Source organism: Thunnus albacares, chromosome 15 (genome assembly GCF_914725855.1).
Source record: "Thunnus albacares chromosome 15, fThuAlb1.1, whole genome shotgun sequence".
Classification (NCBI taxonomy): domain Eukaryota; kingdom Metazoa; phylum Chordata; class Actinopteri; order Scombriformes; family Scombridae; genus Thunnus; species Thunnus albacares.
This window is the reverse complement of record NC_058120.1, coordinates 24265705-24285421: the sequence shown is the minus strand read 5'-3', so window position 1 is coordinate 24285421 and position 19717 is coordinate 24265705. Positions and strand designations below refer to the sequence as shown.

Below are 19717 nucleotides of genomic sequence, written 5' to 3'. Positions count from 1 at the left end.
TATATCTATCACATGAATAGATATAATATATAAATAAAACCTTTTTAAGTCTTAATGGTTTAATCTCAAATTGATGAGGTTTAAAAAACATGCATGTAGTATTTAACTGCCGTCAAACCACTAAAAATTAAAACACATTTAAATTTCACTGTTAGTTATTTTGAGACAAAAACGAGCATGCGGGATCATCGACCGATGTCAATACGAGCAGGTAGATACCTTTTTGTTCCTCTGCAGGTAAAGTAAAGTAAAGAGAGATTAAAGGGAAAAAGTCAGTGAGGACAAAGTCAATGGTTGTCGAGTCGAAACAGGAATTAAACAGCAGTTAGAGGTGAAATGAAGAACAACCAGACAACAGGAGGGTCGACTAGTGTTTGAAAATACTTCTAATCATTTTTATTGATATGTAGCTGCATGCACGTGTAGCTATGTGGCTTCTTTAGCTTGTTTATTCTGTTACAAGTTAACGTAGTTTTCCCATCACTCACCTCCTGCCACTCCCGTGACGATGGAAGCGATTCCTGACGGGCCGGTTCCTCTCAGCCCGTCGATGGTCATCTTTGATTGGCTGTTGATGCGCTGCTTCAGCTCCGCCTTCTCTGACTCCAGCTGGTCGATATCGGCCTGCAGAGCGTCCATCGTCTCCTCAAACTCCCTGCGGAGAGGACGACATCACACACACAAACCTGACTGACACCGAGTCCAACAGCTGAAGTCGTTGTGGTTATTTTTTTCTACTTGTGTCTGAATCTGCAGTCTGACGTCGTTCTTACTTCTCTTTCTTCTTCAGCAGAGTCTGAGCCTCGTCCAGTTGGGTTTGGATCTTCTCAACACGTTCGTCTGCGTCTTTGGCTGAACTGTCCAACTTCTTCTCCAGCAGACTGAGACGGACGTTTGCTTCGCTCAGCTCTTCTCCCTGAAAACACAAAAAACCCAGGTTTCATATAAGAAACAGTTTGTCTCTGCATCACCTCTCTTGTGACTTTAAGAGAAACTGATTCTTCTGAGCAAATTACTCTGGAACATGTTGCTTTAATCTGGACGGGTGTCATGTCAACCAAAACACCTGAACATACGTATTTCAGTTCACTTTAACGTTAACTGCTGTTCATTAGGAGTAAGAATATAAAATGAACCACCAACAGGAGACGACTGCGTCTGCCTGCCACAAAAAAAAATCCTAAATCTGCCAGAATGTCAAATACACAGAATGATTTATATTTGCTTGTAATTGCACCGTATAAATCTAAATACTAAAATGCACCAAAGTCAACTTTTCCACTCTGTTGAGAAACAAAAAAAAAGTAACTTCTAGAGCTGCAACGATTAATCGATTAGTTGATTGACAGAATATTTATCTGCAACTATTTTGATAATTGATTCATCAATTAAAAGTCAATTTTCAAGCAACAATGACTGACATTTGATGATTCCAGGCTCTTAAATGTGAGAATTTGCTGCTTTTCTTGGTCTTAAATGACTGTAAATTTAATATTTTGGGGGTTTGGACTGTTTGTCAAACAAAACAAGACATTGGATGACATCACCTTGTGCTTTCTGATGTTTCATAGATCCAACAATTAATCAACTAATCAAGAACATCGAGACAGATTAACCGATAATAATATAAATAATGCTGAATGTCTCAAATCACACTTTTTAGTTTAGACTAATGAAGTTTAGACTATTTAAAAATCCATGATGTATTCCTACAATCAAGAACTTATCTGCTGATATTTAATTCATTTCATTGATCCTGACAAATGACTCAGCAGTTCTGTGTTTAATGGTGACTTTGCTGTATTTGTGTGTTTTTCTACCTTGATCTTGAGAGACTTCTTCAGCTCCTTGATGACCGTCTCTCTGTCCTCCAGCTTCATACCCAAACCTTCTGCATCAGTGATTTCTGCTCTAAGAGCCGCCGCTCGCACGTCCACAGGGGGCGGGTTCTGATAGACAACAAACAAATAATATAAATAATAATCACACCTGCTCAGTAACTCCTACTCGGCTAATTCTCTCGTACACACTGAGTTACCTTGTTCTGAGGCCTCTCTGAGTCATACTCGCCCTCCTGCATGGCGGTGGCCATCTTGTTCATGGTTGCTATGACGATGCCACAGGACTGTCTCAGATACTCGTAGGGGTTTGCACCCTGCAGTCCATAAATCTTAAAATGACAGCGTGATGACAACGTTAAATCTGGTAACAAAGACGTTCTGTAGATGTTTATCTGAACAGGGCGGGACTGAAGATAATCTGTAATTCTTTATATCCCTGATCAATACTCAATATGATAAATAACTGAGGCAACGCAACATGAGAGCAGTAAAAAACATTAATATTATACGTTATCTTTTTATTTTGTGGTACAATTTCAAACATTTGAGACTAAGAGAAGTTTTAAAGTACCTGTTCTCCTGCCTTGAACGCCACGTCCTCCAGTTTGACGGCCACCAGCCCTTCCTGTTCACCAAGAGGTGACATCATCTGCGCTCCTGCCGCCGCCACTTCCTGCAGCACCGCCACCACCCAGGTCAGATGTTTCCTACAGTCTGAAAGGGTGTCTGACACCTGCAATGTTATCACAGAAAATCATTAAAATCTTTATGGTAAATGCATTATTAAAATAAACTGAATGAATCGATCGAGCTGAAACTGTGACCTGCGGTCCGAAGTTGAGCGCTGCAGGGATGCCGGGCGCGTCGGTTCCTGGCATTCTGCGACGGATCTTCTTACAGAACTGACGGATGTCGCTGCAGGACGTCTCCAGGTCCTTCAGCAGCACGGCCAGGTCGGCCTTCTCCTGACCCGCGTGCAGGAACGCCCGCAGACGGCCGACCTCCACAGCCATGCAGTCCAACGCGCTCTGAGTGAACTGCACATTAACACAACAGAGGACGGTTAACAGGTGGAGACGCATCTTTTTAATGCAACTAAATACAGTCACAATATTTATAACCATATTAACACACAATTTGATTGAGATCAAATAAAAAAGACAAATCAACGTCTGCAATTATGAAATGTGGTTTTTCTTCACAGACGTATGTTTTTACTCACTCTGATGTGGTCGGCGAGCTGCATGGTGCAGTCCTCGTTCTGATCTGCCAGATGGATGCTGTACAAGTGCTGAAAAGACAGATGTTGAAATTGTCATCGCAGTGTGCAGCTACACATAGATCAAACTAATGCAGTATAATACAACCTATTTATATGAATTGGGGACTAAATATTTCAATCTTTCAATGTAACTCAGTACGATTCAACAGCAACATAAACTACAGCCTCCAAAATGACCATAAAATACTCTCTAAAGCAGATTAAATAAAAACTGATCATTATAACCTTCATGAAGGTGGATTTATTGCAGGGTTGTGAAAAGTGAGTGATTATCCAGAGGATACATTATAGAGCAAGTTAAGCCAATTATTTTGCTTGATACAAATTGAAAGTTAATGACGATTCTTACAGACAAACAGTCTTGTTTATCTGATAAATAACAATTATTCCTGATTTCATTACGTTCTATTAGTGATTTTACACACAGACTCTAAACCTGAACATTGGATGAAATTGTCAGACTGAACTGATTCATTTCACTTAAAAAGAAACAACTTTTGCAAAGCAAAGATTTGTCATCCAACTTTAAAATGAAAGAATGAATGAAGAAACTATCGAAAAGAGTAACTGTTGCTTAAAAAATACTACATTATATCTGCTTTTTGAAAGTATTTTGGTTTTTAAAAGATGATGTGGAGCAAAAACAGGAACTTCTTTATTTCCTTCCAACTGGACGCTAACAGAAATAAACTAAAATAAACTCTGTATCATCTTTTATTTTCTAAACTGTGTGAGAGTATACATACTGTATCTGCAGTATATACTATACTATATACTATATACTATGTGTATATGTGTGTACCTGATAGTACTTGATGGCCTTGGTGAGCGGCTCCACGTTGACGGTCTCATCCAGCTGGTCTTTGTGCAGCAGGTCGATGAGGAAATCCAGTGAACGTTCGTGGACGCTCATCTCCGGATACAGAGAGCCGATCTTCTTATAGACGTCCACGCTGCACTGAGCCAGAGCTCTGACACACACACACACACACACACACACAGAAGTGAGTCTGAGTCTGTACAATACTTATCAACATGAGTTACATGAGGGAAACAGTCTTTTTCTCTTACAGTAATTTACAGAATCACACATATTGTACAGCAGACAGGTCTTCATAAATACATTTATAAGATAAAATGCATAAGTATAAATTAAACAGATAAACACGTCACGCCATTTTCATTGCTCAAACTCTCTGCTGCACATCTTTGATTTAGGGGTCGCTGTGAAACATACTGCTCGTATTTGTGGAGCGTGGCCTGCAGGAGACTGAGCGAGTAGACGAGGCCGCCAGCGAAGCTCAGCTGCTCCCCGATGGCTCCTCTCAGCCCCGTTCTCTCCACGCAGTTCTCGTTCAGGTCAAACTTCTCCTGGGCCTGTTTGCTGATCAGCTCGGCCTACAGAGACACACACACACACACACACACACACACACACACACACATACACAGCCAAGAAGAGATAGTTAAAACTTTTTACTGGCATCTTCTCCTTTAATCTTCAATAGTATGTTTCACGAAAAGATTGAGGCACAAACAACCTTTCAAAAACACTAAAAATCACACAAACATCTTCGTCTTAACTATGCAAAAATCCACATAATTATTTTGAATCCATCTCCTCCTCTTCATCTCTGTTCTATCAGTCTGTCTCACTGCACAACATCTGTTTGTGGAAATATGATTTTTTTTTAAAAGGTACACTGTGTGTTGTTCACCTTGCAGATAAGTCTGGGCATGAGCAGCAGCACCAGGATGCAGTCGTGGTCTCCGCCGTGACGGAGGAAGGACTCCGGCATGAAAGAGGTCAGGAGAGAAACATGTCTGTTGGCCTGACCCACCTCCATCTTCCTCAGCTCCATCTCGATGGCCTGAACACACACAGAGAAGAAACAAACAGCTCAAATTTACAGCTAATAGATCATCTAACTCTGCTCTCATGCATCCAAAAGAAAGTGAAAACCACCTGAGTGACATAAAGGGACATTCTGGGTGACAGTGAGTAGCATTTAACGTTATTATACAGCTCAGAACTACTTATTATTCAGACTAAAAAGCTCCTGACCTTGGCGTAGGCCTTCGTTTCAGCAAATTTAATCTTGAAATCAAACATCTCCGCTGGCGGCTGCTGCTGCAGCTCTGCGGAGGCTTCCTGCTGGCTGGTCAGCTCTCTGTTCACCTCCTGCAGTGGAAAACAAAGGAAGAAACACAGGAGATCAAATAATGTGCTACATGCTAAATATGCTACAGCGACATAGCAGGAGGAACACAGTCTGTACCTGCAGGTGAGCTGTGAGCTCGCGGTACTTCTTGATGGTCTGCTGGTAATCGGCTACGGTCTCCTGCGCAGCTTCAACTCGTTTCTCGGACTCTCGGACTCTCGCCGCGCCCAGATCCAGCATCTCCCTCAGCTCCAGCTCCGTCTCTCTGGCGTTCTCCTGCAGCTCGTCGTTCATCTCGTTGATGGCTTCCTGCGGCGTGGAAACGGTGAATAGATCTCTTCTTTTTCCGCTTTACTTCACCTGATTTCTGCTGAAGTTTGAGTTTCTGATGGTAGAGCTGTTTTATAGCTCAACTGCCTGGTTCTCTTTCAGTTTATTGCCAAAACCTGGAAGTGTTTCAGCTTTTGTTTTTCTAGAAAAGCTTGACGACCTTCACGTGAAACTGTGAATTTAAGTATCCTGCAAACTATATTGATTTGTGAAATGCTTAAAAATAACTCAAACTGCTTTTGATAATGTTTTGTAACTGGGATTGTTCATTTTTCTACATAATATATGCCACCATAATGATCTTAAAGTTGCTTTTATCTTAAATATTCTACACATAGTGGCTTTCAATTATTCTAAATTGTTACTTTTGACTGTGATCGTCCAGGTTTCATCTGCAGGCTCGTTTGTTCTGATCAAGGTCAACAGATAACAGAGGAAATAGTAACTGAGCAACGACTGCAGTGGTAACAAAAACCAGAGGGTGGTACACACATATTAATGACTTTGGCCCAATATCAACAATGAAATGAGTCAGCAAACAGCGGCACTTTAATTTTCTCTGACCTCAGTCCTGTAGCTGAGCAGGAAAATCAGTTAATGAGAAACGCATTCGTCTGTAACTCGAAGATTTTCAGATTTAATTGTATTCTTTGTGTTTTTTTGTTGTCCTGTTGTGATATCAGCTCTGTGATGGTCTGTGTGTGTCTTCACAGTGAGACTCGTGTTTTCTAACTCACCAGGTCGGTGACCGTCTCTCTCAGCTCCCTGACTTTCTCCTCCAGGTCCAGGTTTCTCTCCGTCAGAGTCTCCACCATCTCCTCCGCCCCTAAAGCTGCATCCACCTGAAACAGCGAGCGTGTCATCGTCAGAAACAGCGGTTTTGTTTGTCGTTGTTACCTGAGCCATGAATCGCTGTAAAGAGGCTGATTTTAGCGAGAAGCTGATCAAATACAGGAAGTCTGACCTGTTCTTTCAGCTCGTCGATGGTCTTTTCTGCCACCGTCATCTCTTCCTGTAGTTTTTCTTTCTGGCTCCTCAAAGCGTCTAACTCCACGTTCTTCTTCTCCATCTGCTTCTGCAACTTCACGTGTTCCTGTTTCTCCGACGCAGACAGGTCACGCATCCTGACGCACAGGAAAAACAGTCCATCAACGTCATACAGTAGAGTGCATAGAGGGTAAATCAGCTGTCCTGGACCAAGACCTTCTGTCACATCTCTCTAGACCTTTCCTGTCTTTCTTTACTGACTAAAATAATCAACAACATGTCAACAAACCCACCTGACCAGTGCTTCCTTCAGTCTGCCGTTCTGCTCCTCCAGCTGTTTGACATGGTAACTGGAAGCAGCTCCGTCCGAACCTGAGAGAAACCCCAAAAAAACACGACTGAGCTCTGCAGGATCTGTGTCAGGTGGTGAGATACGCTTGTCTCAAAAAAAGACAAAACAACAGTTTTTAAACGAGAAAACTTCACCGATTTTACACCAAAGTCTATTTACAGGTTGTATAAAGCTTTTGTGGCTCCAGGGAGCTGCGCCAAATATGATAAACTGCCTCATGTGATGTCACTTGAGTCAGCGTTGATTGGGTCTGAAGTTTGAAAATGAAAAAAATTTGGGGGTGTGGAGTTAGAGAGAAGTGAGACCTCTGCAGCTCCAGGCTACATTAGCGGCTACTACTGTAACACACCTGAATCTGTACAGCATTGTGAGTTGAGTTGCATTGTGGGTATTGTAGGCACCAGGTTTTGACAAGGAAGAGAAATGCGTGGTTTCTCTGGTTCTGCTGCATCGATGTTGATCCTTTTTTCTTTGTTACAGGAGTGCGATACTAAATCGTTGGAGCGCTTTTAATTTGTCACCAAATGACACTCTGAGAGGATTAGTGTTGCTGCGTGTTATTGCCAAAAGAGTTGTTTCAATTAAACAAATGGCACTGTTCTTCTTATGAGTTGGCTGTGTTAGCTCCAGTTGCTGCAGTTTAAAAAAAAAACAAAAAACTTTTCAGAGTCAAGAAAAAGTAGGAAGCAGCGACAGATCAGCCACAATCACGCTGCACTCAGAGGTCACTGATGACCAACCCGACATTGTTTCAACAGTCTGATCGAGTTACAGGCCGACGATTGCTCTTACTAACTGAACACAGGCTTTTTTTTTTTTAGAAATACATTTTTATTTTATGGCTCACTGATATCTTTAATCTCAGAATTGTCAGGAGTGCAGAACAGACAGAAACTTAATTATTGCAGAGCTTGAAGCATTTGATTCCTGTAATCACTGTTTATTTTTGAACTAAAAGTTCATGAGTTCATTCCTGATATTTTCTTACAATTTTCATTTTCAATGCTTTTATGATCTGAAACCAATTTATATTTTAAAGTCAAAATCCCAGCTGATGTTGACAACGTTGTTCAGTCACTACTAACAGCTAAGAAGAGCTTAGTGATGCATCAACATTTAATAAAGATATTTGGATAAAAAGTTGCCTGTAGCAATGTAGCATAAGAATTATAAATAAATGATAAATGTTCTATAAATGTAAAACACTGGCTTTAATAAAAATGTATTGTTTAAGTTTTGTTGTGAAAGTTTAAAGCAATCACAACAAATATAAAATTATATAACTGACTACAGCACAGTTCAGTCTTATGGAGGTTTGTGGAGTCAGAAACACCTCTGATTAATGTTTCATTCCCAGGATACATACTGTGTTGGTGCTGTCAAATCAAAGAACCTCATCAGTTAATCTCTCACAAAGCTTTAAAAAAAATCATCTCATCCTATTTAAGACTGTCTGACGTTTCAGTTCTAATAAACATACTATAAAAAGGTTTGATGAGGTTATATCGTCTTCTCTTCGTCTTAACGGTACCTTTCTCCTCAATCTCGTGCTTGAGGATCTCCAGGTCCATGGTGAGCTCGTCTACTTTCTCCTTCATGGAGTCGACCTCCAGCTGCAGAGACTCCGCCCGCTCCTCAGCCATCTCTTTATCCAGCGTGGCCATCTCGATGGCATCCGCGGTGTCCGACATCTCCTCCATGTAGTGCTCCTTGGCCTCCAGGGCTTCTTTGGCCTCCTACACACACAGAGATATTCCATTATGTACAAATATGCCAGTTTTCTGCTTTGTCTATGAAGTCTTAATACATTATTTAAACCTGCAATTAAACTACTAATAATATTCTTCTTCTAATAAATATACTATAAAAGGTTTGATGAGGTTATATTTTCTCCAGTGTCACCAGCAGGTTGACAGCTATTGTCATTGGATGAATCCTAATAATCAATTAATTTGTTTAATTGTTTGAACATAGTTTTAAGAGCCTAATCAGGGACAGAATGCTTCCTGTTAAATAAACAAATAAAAATAACTCATTTCTGTTCTCTAAAGTTAATTCCTCATTTAAAGGCTGTAATATTTCCCCCGCTGCTGATTAGGTGTGGCTGGTTATTTTGTCTTTAAAGCTGCTAATCTTCAAAGAATTTCATTAGTGTGGCTTTGCCTCCATGTTAATCAAAATTCAGAGTGTCCTCCACCCTTCTGGATTACATTTATGTCATAATAACTGAACAAAATCTCCCAAAAATCAAAATAAAAAAGAGAGAAATGTTCTTAGGTGAAAAATATGACCATTTTGTCATCTGCTAATATAACAATTGTCAACGTTTAAGACAGAACAGCAACGCAAATGATCACATATTAGTTCTAATTCATAAATATCGTCTCAACAAAGTGTTTTTAGCTGAACCTTCGTACGTACTTTAGAGAAGTAAATTTATGTTATATTCAATAAATTGTTTTAATTTTTGCCAATAAATATATATTTGTTCACTATTCAAAGAAGCCCCTAAAAATGTGGTTTTAAATCTTAAGTATTTCACTGTGACCTTAGATATTCCTCACTAAATAAGCAACAATAAAATAAACATTCTTTAATTAGATATATATTTATTAAGAGATTAACACTCAGTTAAAACTCAGCTAATCTGCTTCACCAACACTGTGTGGTTTGATCAGGTTTCTGTTTGTGTGAATGTGTTCTGAGCTCAAACCAAAACACAAATACAGAAATCTCTCATGTGAAATAACCAAAACTCGTTTCTCAGAAAATGTTGAGAAAATGTTGTGTTGTTGCATTAATGTAGGATCACATTCTCCATAGCAAGTACATTTTTGGGGCCTTTAAAGACACCAAACAGCACCACAAGTTATCAGAGATAAGATGCTCGATCATAGAAAATATCAAAATCTGCCTTGAAAAACTACTTTTGGCTGAATTCTGGTCATAGTTTTGAGAAATTATGTTCCCTTTACATTATATTCAATGTATTAATTTTTCATTTTTCAAGTCCTGTTAGTCACTTTTCCATTTTTACACTTCAACCGTCCATCATCCACCCACATATTCATCAGCTTCATTTCTATCATCTTGACTTCCCCTGACTTGTCTCTGCAGCCATTTTGTGGATGCACTGACAACACGTTCACATTTAACCGCGTCACCGAGCGACCTCTACCTACACGTCCACTCATCTACGTATCCAACAATCGCTCGTTACCCTTTTGGCCTCTTTGAGTTGTTTCTGCAGCTCGGCCTGCTGCTCCTGCATCTTGTTCTTCCACTCCTGCAGCTGCTCCAGCTGGATCTTGTGTTTCTCCAGCTCCTTCAGCTTGGCCTTGTCCTCCGTCCGCTTCATCTTCAAGGTCTCCAGCTTCTCCTCCAGGTCCTTCACCTGAGAACGCAGCGCCTCCTCCTCCTGGGCGGAGGACGTATGGAGGCGACACAGGGCGAGAGAGGAATGAAAGGATAGAAAGGGCAGATATTTGGAAAAAGGAGGAATGGTGATGAGGACAGATGGAAGGAAAGAAGAGATTTAATTAGTTTAACACATGTTGCTGGTGCAGGATGCTGTTTAGCGCTCTAAGGCGCAAAGGGAGATGTTATCCCTGCTACGTTACGCCAGTTTTTTTTTACTTTAATCGTTTCATTTTCACGATTCTTCAGGTATCTTCTCAGTGAATAATGAAAGCAGTGGATCAAGCACAAAGCTCTGTGGTAGCAGCACTTTCATCTTTTATGTTAGAAAGCTTTCATTTCCACCTGTGGAGAAGAGAATGTCACACACACATGCACACACATGCTTTGCCAGGAAAAACACACACACACACACACACACACACACACACACACACACACACACAATGCTCACGTATATATAAAACCACCACACACATAATTACAGTTCCTCTACTTCCCCTCTGCAGCTGGAGATTCAAGCTTAATTCTGCAATAATCGTGCATTTTACACACACACACACACACACACACCAATTAAAGAACAGCAGTCACACCTCTGATAGCATGTTAAAATGTTAGCGAGAGGAAAAACAACACTTCAGTATCGAGTGCAACCACATCACACCACTGCACCTGTGTTTCCTTGGCGACGTCCTCCTGAGGGGGAAAACACGAATCAGACCGACTGTGCCCGCCTCAAAATTTAACACCAGACTGCAGCCGACTTTTATGAAATGTTAAATGTGATAATCTCTGACATTTTCATACAAATGAACGCACATGTTGCTGATTATCAGCTCGGAGAACACAGTAGAGACTAAATCTGTACACACACACACACACAAGTGCACAGACGATGATGCAACTGTACTGGTGCAAATCAACTAACATTTTGACGTGAACTGACTTAATCGTGTTTAATTGACCGTGCGCTCCAGCTTTAATCACTCCACCTTTTACTGTCTGGTGGGTCTCATGTTGGAGAGGCACCACACTGGTAAATTTCATCAGCTGAAGTGCAGACACTTCCTTTTTATCCTCTTTATCTCCAGTTTATGGCATCTTTTAAAAATTTGCTGCACAAAAGACTCTGGTAGGTCTTTCCTAGAAAAAATCTGCTACTTCATAAATAAAGAATCATACATATTTCAGTCTTTCTTTGCAGCCGGAGAACCAGCTGCCATCAACAACAACAAGAATCTAACAGATGACTTTGAAAACAGACTTTTGCATACTGATAATTTTGGACAAACAAGATGTATACAGTGAAATAACAGTTATTTTCAATACATGTCGATAAATAAGATGCTGTTTAACATGCGGTGTCCCTCAAGGCTCTATTTTAGGCCCACTTAACTTCAGTATACACATGTTACAACTCAAAAAACAAAGTTTTCAAAGCTATGCAGATGACACCGAGCTGTATATCTGTCTATTTCCAGTTTATCCTTTTAACATTCATAATATAAATCTATGGATGACTCAGAATTTCTTAAAGCACAATTCTTTTAAAAGAAATCTTAAGACAAAACCTTTTACGGATAGATTTCACCACGGTGCTTTCTTAGCAACAGCTTATTTTTCAGTTTTATATATTTTTATTCAAAATATTATTCAATAAAATTTGTCATTTTCTATTTTGCCTCTTCTGCAGTGCATGCTGAGATAAACTCCGGCCCCCTGTGACCCAGAACAGGATAAGCTGTTCAGAAAATGAATGAATGGATGGATTATTTAATTAAAACATCTGCTGCTACATTATGAATTATAACCAAACATTCAGCGTTTTCCCTGTTAATACATCAGCATGTCATGTTATTGTTTTTCATGTTGCCTTATGTATTCTAAGATAGCAGTTAAAGCCTCCAGCTCATTTCTGATTTAATTTCGATGGTAACACACAGATGACAACAATACAAACTGACAGCTGTGTCAAAAAAAATCCCATCATGCTCCGAGCAACAATAGCAAAAAGATGTCACATCTAATTTAATTCCTGCACCTATGACAGCGTGCCCCCTGAGTGGTCTTTGATGTTTTTGGCACATTGAGTGCTGCCTTACAAAACCACAGTATCATGTGTTATTTACTATTAATGATTATATGCATGTAATTATGGGAAACACTGATTTTTACACAGCATTAGTCACCTCTCTCAGATATTAACACCATTCAAATATCTTCTTGACAAGCAGCCTTTCTCTGCTCACACTGATAACAAAACATCAGATCTGTGTTGTTACTGTCAGCTGCAGCGTGAACTTTGCTTTGTAGTGTTACGCTGCTATGAGACGACACTGACCTTGCTGGGGACGGGGGCCGGAGGGTTTCCAGGTGAGTGGAGGGTGGGGATGACGGGAGCAGCCAGCGGGGTCTGGGCCGGCGTGCTGGGCTCGCTGCTGCTCATCTCGCCGGCCGAAGCCGAGGCCGAGCCGGACGCAGCACCTTTCCCAGCGGTGCCTGCGGTTCGGCTGGGCTGCTGAAGGAATGAAGTAAAAAAAAAATAATGAGCAAAACATAACTAGGTGTTAAAAAAAAAACAGACCCGCAAGAAATCTTGATAAACAGAAAATTATACAAATATAAGCAGCTGTGTGATAATGTCAACTAATGGCAGCCATAATGGAGGTCCTCCTTTTTGGGGTAAGAGCTGCTAGCGTTTACTATCTGTACTTTTAAACTGTAAAACCTTTCAAATCTGTTTCAGTAGCAATCACTATCATTATGAACTGCACTAAGCTTTTTGATAAAACTAGTGTTTATTGGGGCTAGTAGTTGCATTTTAGCTCACATCTACTTTCTTTATGGCTAGTTTTGCAGCTAAACCAGCTGTTTTTTCAGGGCTAACTGAGCCGTCAAGCTACAACTGGTACAGCTCTGCAAACTGGGCCCGATAAGGTAAGAGGTAACAACATTTTTCACAGGTTTACACGTTTAAAAATTCGGACTACCGGACTTTTACTGACCTACACCCTCACCATAACAATATGTTTTAGGTGTGTCTCTTTTTTCCTGCCATATTGTTAAGTTATTAACTTTTATTTACAAATTCTTTTGCGGACCTCCATGATGACCCCAGACCAGATTCAGGACATGAATACGAAACTGCAACAGAAAAATGCTTAAAAATTAATTGAAAAATTAGAAAGCAAACAAAGCAATTATTATGTTGAAACAGTTCACAACAACAGCTGTCTACAACAGAAATAAAAGAAAACCACATGGTGAACATATGAATGATGTAAAACTCAGTGTTGACAGGATTCACTACTGGAGCTGTAGATATAAATGAGAAGAAGTCAAAATGGACTTTAAAAAATGGTGCTATTGACAAAAACTGTCATTCCTCTAATGAAAAAAAAATTGATTTGCGATATGTCTGATGATGTATTGTCTCTAATGTTCTTGGCAACACACTCACGCTTACACACACACACACACACACAAACTGCTGCATGAGAATAACAATCACACGCATAAATAATTCAAACTGACAGAAATGGGAAGCCCGGACGACTTTGAAGAGTGGGCTCACCTTGGGCCTTCTGGCCGTGGTCTGAGGAGCAGAGGGAGGAGAAAACAGAGGAGGAGGAGGAGGAGGAGGAGGAGAGGAAGCAGGAAAGGTCAAAGGGCGGCGAGAGGAGAGAAGAGGAGAGGAGAGGAGAGAAGGGAAGGAGGGAAGGGAAGGAAACAAACAGCCAGGGTTAGTGTTTCAAGGCAAAGTTCATAATAAATGGGAAAATCACAGACAAAAGGACAAAATGGGATGATGAAACTGGTTATGACTCTAAACTCTCCTGAGATGCTGCAACAACAACAAAAAAATCTGTAAAAGTTGTTTTCCTGAAAGTACCACAAAAGCCTTCTTCCTCCTCTTCCTCCGCTATCATCGTTTAACGTCAACACAGATACCCGCTTAATTGTTCTCCTTCTCCGTCTCTCTTGTCCTCGCCGGTCTTCGGAGGCCTCGTCTCTTTCTGCCACGTGACCGAAAACTCAGTAACAACACGAACACTGTGACTGGTACGGCCGCCGTGACCTAAATGACTGCATTGTTTCTCGGGGGAACACAGCAGATCCGGTTCATCTGAGCCCAGTTTTGTTGTATAGCTCGGATAATAGCTTGTTATCCTGCGACATAGCTTGTTTCCGACATGCAACACAACCGGCTGAATAAGTGGGTTTTGTAGTCGAGTGTGCAGAGAAACATTCACAATTTGTTCTCATCTAATCTCTCTAAAGTCCTTACAGCAGATCTGGGTTACAGAGTACTCATCACACACTTCTTTAGCTTAAATTGAACTGATTGAGGCCACACTAAATACCAAAAAGTGGTAATAATTACCAAAAATACTGTGAGCACATTAAAGTAAACACTAAACATATCATAATATACTGTCAGATGAAGCTCTGCATCTCCAGTTTTGGTAGATTTTTATGAATGAACTTATATTTAAAGACTATTTATATATGAAATCTTTACAAAACCCAGATTGTCTAAACTTGAGCATGCATAGTGGTGGAGCTGGACAATAATTCAACAATATTCAACTTATCATCTCTCTATATTATAATCATATCATGACAGAATTCTGTACAAATTAAATAGCACTTGTTAAAAAGTGGTTGCAAAAATATTCTGGTTAGCTTGAATTTGTTTGAATGTGGTGAAAATGAGTAAAAAGGAAAGAAAACATAGGATCCCTCTTATTAATAAATATGTTTTTGACAGAATATATCTGATAAAGCTCATGGGATATGATTGAAAGCTCCAGAACAGCTACTAAATGGACCTGCAGTAACAGAAGACATTTTGACTTGTCACAGTAGGAAAAGCAGAGGTGTGAAAAATACAGTTAAAAATGGCTGAACTCCATTCAGCTGCTTCAGTTTCAGGGTCCCGGTTCACTGTCATGACTTACTGGGACACTTGAACAGAACGGAGCCGTCGTTAATGTTGTTATTAGTTTCATATAAAGACAAGTCAAAATGTCTGCTGTGAAGACTACATATAATATTGTTGTAGTTTACTTTTTTTTTTGGAGAAACAGGGCTTTCATCCAGAACTAACAAAAACCCACTGAACCCAGATCTCTGTGTACTCACTGCATCTAATATTCTACACTTCTTACTGCTTTTTCTTTTCTACCTTTCACTTTCCAGCTCCTGTCATTTCTACTCTCTCTGCTTCACTTTGGCTCATTAATGTTCTTAATTTTTTTTTTTTAAAAAAAAGCCTCAACAATTTCCTAAAATAGCTGGATACTGTAGTGTCAAGCAAACGCTACTCAACCAGGCGTAAACAGTGTATTTGTAAGGGACTATTTTCAGCTTTAGTACAATTTAACCCAGCTCTGTACCGACACTTCTATCCTTTCTGCTGCTGTACATTCGTGAAAAATAATCTCCACTTCTCACTGATCACTCACTGAACGACTATCTGTCACCTTCTACCTCTTGTCTTCTGCACGCCGACTCTCTGTCTCTCTGCTTCGGCCCTCGCTTTGGCTAGTTATCGTTCTTTATTGGATTAGAGCTGGACCATTCAGCAGAAATTAGCCCGAGCTAAACAGCTGTACCAAATAAGAGCTGACAGCCTCTTAAGCTGTAGTGTCGTGCTGTGGATACTAGAACAGGTTGTACTAAAAATCACATCAGCCTGTTTTTTTTTTTTTTTTTGATACATCTGCAACCAAGAGTGAAATCACTTGATTCTCCCTGATGGCCAAAATCACTGACCTCATATAACGCTGTGGAAGGCTTGTGCATGATGAGGCCAAATACAACATAAAAGCTTGTGTTGCGGACAGGGAGATACCACCGAACTCCAGTGAGACACATGAAGAAGCATGAAATAACTCTGCGAAAAAAGGCACTGTGGATACTGAGCGGAGAAATAAAAACGATAGAAAGCTGCAGGTACAGTTTAACTTCCAAAAAAAAAAGGGCAATTCCCACCATTAAAAAAACAACAAAAAAAAAGAGGAATAAATGAAACTTCCAAGCGTGACCTTTACAGCAGTTCTGCCAACAAAACAAATGGATGGTGACAACAAGAACAGCAACATCCCAACAGATAATCATATGGAGTTCTGTACCTTCCGGGGTGCAGGAGTCTGTCTCATCATATTTGCAGGAGAAGAAGACACACAAACACACACACAACACAGTCACCGAGAAATACACACACACACACACACACACACACACACAGAGCAAGGTGATAAAACAGGCAAAGATGCTCGAGAGTCGAGACCGAGAGGGGTTCAGGACAGACAGACAGGTAAAGCCGAACAGTCAGACAGACAGCCGCTCAGGCCGGGAAGCTGCAGTGGTGCAAATGGCCGCGGCGATTCTTTTTCCCAGGCTTTCCCCTTCCCCGCTTCTGTCCTCCCGTTATCGTCCTCCTTTATGTCCTCTTTCTCAGCTTCTCTCATAATCCGAGCCCTCGGTCGGCACCTCCCTTTTCCTTTCTGCTACGATTAGGACTCTGACATCCTGCTGCTACGAGCCTCCGACCTGCTACTGTTCACAGGAGACGCCTCTCCTCCCCTAACCTTCCTCTCCTCCCTCTGTCTCCTCCTCCTCCTCCTCCTCCCCCCCTCCCCTCCACCCTTCTCGCTCTGCTTATTGTGATTTGTCAGCCCAGCCAATGCCCTGCTCTCCTGCATTACATCACTGTACGCCCTCGTCTCTCCCTCCCTCCCTTCTTCCCTCCCTCCCTCCCTCCCTCTCCCCGTGCTCGCTGCTGCTCACCCACTCATCTCCACCTCTCCCACAGACAGACAGGGAGGGATGGGTGAGACAGCGGGGGTCTGTGAGGCAGTGACTGGGGACAGACAGAGGAGCGAGGAGAGGATGTGAGACAGACGAGGGCGGTGCTGGAAACGGAGGTAAGAGGGGAAAATGAGCAGCGACACTGATGCAAGCCTCTCCTGTCTCCTAGCAACGCTCACAGATCCCTCCTATGGGCTCATTAAAATGAATCAAAAACAATGAGGAAGCCTACAAGTGGTCTGCTTTATGAAGTATTTTCAGAGGTTTAAGGTGTACGCGGTGTTTTTGATTTTGGTCATATTCTGCTTTTTTCTTTTCAGATTTAAACGTATTTAAAGGATAAAGATGAGGATATTCTATATTTGTGTTTCTCATGAAACCAACAATGTGTTTTAGTTCATTTCTTAGTACTTTCTGACTTATTTTTCACTGTTTCCTCCCTGATGAAGATCCCGAAGATCCGACTAAACAGTGGCTTTTAATATACAGTAAATTCTCTCTTTGCTCTGCCTAAAGATGGAATTGTGGTTCTGTGAGCTGCACATAAGAGAACATTTGATAGTTAATGAACCCTGCAACCCACTTGCTTGACGCTCAGGTCTACACATTGTTGAGATTTGGAGGGTGTGCACGTCCTCTGCAAGCCAAGGTTACCCATAACACCCTTCTCTGTGTAGGTTCGCAGAGACGCTCACATGTATCATCGGAGAACCATAATTCCACTTTTAAAGTGCCTGAAAAACGTTTTCTTTTAGCACCTCAAGGTTCCCTTGACTTACTGAGTGTGAAACTGAGCAAGCACTTGGCCGCATGAATGTATTAAAGGACCAGTGTGCAGGATTTAGTGGCATCTAGTGTTGAGGTTGAGGATTGCAACCAAATGAATACCCCTCCCCCTCCTCCCCTCACCCTCCCCTTCCAAGCGTGAAGGAGAACCTATGGTGGCTGTGAAACTCATGAAAAATGCGAAAGGCCCTCTCTAGAGCCAGTGTTTGGTTTGTCCATTCTGGGCTACTGTAGAAACATGGCGGTGCAACATGGCGGCCTGCATAGAAGAGGACCCGCTCGCTATGTAGATATAAAGAGCTCATTCTAAGGTTACAAAAACACGATTCTTATTTTACTTTCTGACTTCCCTTCCTGTCTGTGGCGCTCAAGTCCCAAGTACATTGGTTCCTACTGAAGGTGAAATCTTAAACAGCTCACAAATATGTATTTTCATTTTTTTAAAAAGGCTCAATAATTTCCTAAAACAGCTGGGCTCTGTGGTTTCTAGCAAATGTTACTCAAACAGGAGTAAACAGTGTTTTTTTTAGTATTTTTAGGGACTATTTTCAGCTGTGGATTAATCCACATTTGGTGCTATAGTGAGGAGGACGGTGTGTGTGTGTGTGGGATTGACTCAAAATAAACAACAGTAGCAATGTTCGTAATGAAGGAACATGTCATCCAGTGCAACAGTGTGGCTCATTGATGTGTTTTTAATAGTTTTTGGACAACAATGGCACTCTATGGCACAAAAGAATAAGTGATATCTGGCTTTGGCTGAACAGACGACACTTGTTCGTAGGTTCAATTCATTGTTGGTTTGGGTCTTTTCATGAGATTTGCTGTCAGTAATATGGACAAAATCTTTAATGGTAAATGTGTAATTTTATATTGCTATATAATAATATAGTTTATATCTTCATACAGTATACTTTTCAGGATATTCAACTGATAAACTACAGATAAAAAGCAGACAGGAAAGTCTTTTTTTTGGCTAATCAAGTGCATTTAAATCCCTAACAAATCAAAGTACTTCACCACATTAATGCAAAAAAAATCCTTTAAATCCAATATTTCCACAGATTACTCATTTACTGCTCATAGTTTTGCAACATTGGCCCATAATGGCTTAATACAACCAGAGTTATTAAAGGGAGACCTTTCATTTTACTTAATTATTCATATATTAAACTACTTGAACCAGGCTTCCACAATACACTATAAACAGTGTACACAAATATTTGGTTGACAAACTCCAATCATCTCACAGTGAGCATAGACATATTACACAACCCTAGTAGTCATAGCTGTTGTACACGAGTTTCTTGTCCTAATAAAAGGAAAACACAAGGAGCATGAATCCTGTAACATATGTTACAATATTATCCTGCATTAAGGCTCAAACAAAATGGTAATCTTGAGTTTTAGACGTAATTCCGATTGTATTAAGGAGGACTTTTTAGTCTAAAAGGTGATTTTTCACAGGTCAATTTATTCCTAAACAGCCAAGAGCCATTTGAGTAGCTATTGTACTGTAATATCTTCCTCAGCTTGACTAATCTCCTTCTCTGCACGAACAGCTCATCAGGAAGAAAGAGCGATGTAAGAGGATTAATTCAGTGGGGATACTCTCTGATTAGCTGTGAGCTTTAAACCTGAAATACTTTTACAACGTTGGCATGAAAATGGGCAGAAGTCATTTAAGACTACTGTGAGGAAACAAGATGAGGCTTACGGTAAAGTAAATACAGGTGGTGTG

At 40.7% G+C, this 19717-nt stretch overlaps 1 protein-coding gene across 6 annotated transcripts in view; it reads right to left on the bottom strand.

Annotated features, from left to right (window-relative positions):
• Nucleotides 1-19717, bottom strand: part of dctn1b (dynactin 1b) — a 46578-nt gene that overhangs the window by 5026 nt on the left and 21835 nt on the right. Inside the window, exons 1-22 of one of the 6 annotated variants that reach the window (XM_044374587.1) lie at nt 16512-16961; nt 13949-13969; nt 12716-12892; nt 11047-11070; nt 10175-10372; nt 8486-8690; nt 6896-6974; nt 6580-6739; nt 6353-6457; nt 5403-5594; nt 5189-5305; nt 4842-4994; nt 4361-4521; nt 3926-4094; nt 3064-3132; nt 2666-2878; nt 2413-2574; nt 2039-2170; nt 1821-1949; nt 774-916; nt 489-655; nt 220-231 (exon numbers count right to left, since the gene is read on the bottom strand). In XM_044374587.1, the coding sequence (XP_044230522.1) occupies nt 220-231; nt 489-655; nt 774-916; nt 1821-1949; nt 2039-2170; nt 2413-2574; nt 2666-2878; nt 3064-3132; nt 3926-4094; nt 4361-4521; nt 4842-4994; nt 5189-5305; nt 5403-5594; nt 6353-6457; nt 6580-6739; nt 6896-6974; nt 8486-8690; nt 10175-10372; nt 11047-11070; nt 12716-12892; nt 13949-13969; nt 16512-16541 (2818 nt within the window). In that variant the 5' untranslated portion in view covers nt 16542-16961. Of the gene's footprint in view, nt 1-219; nt 232-488; nt 656-773; nt 917-1820; nt 1950-2038; nt 2171-2412; nt 2575-2665; nt 2879-3063; nt 3133-3925; nt 4095-4360; nt 4522-4841; nt 4995-5188; nt 5306-5402; nt 5595-6352; nt 6458-6579; nt 6740-6895; nt 6975-8485; nt 8691-10174; nt 10373-11046; nt 11071-12715; nt 12893-13948; nt 13970-16511; nt 16962-19717 lie in introns of those variants that run through there. The other 5 variants (XM_044374581.1, XM_044374582.1, XM_044374584.1 and 2 more) reach the window with 5 other exon arrangements.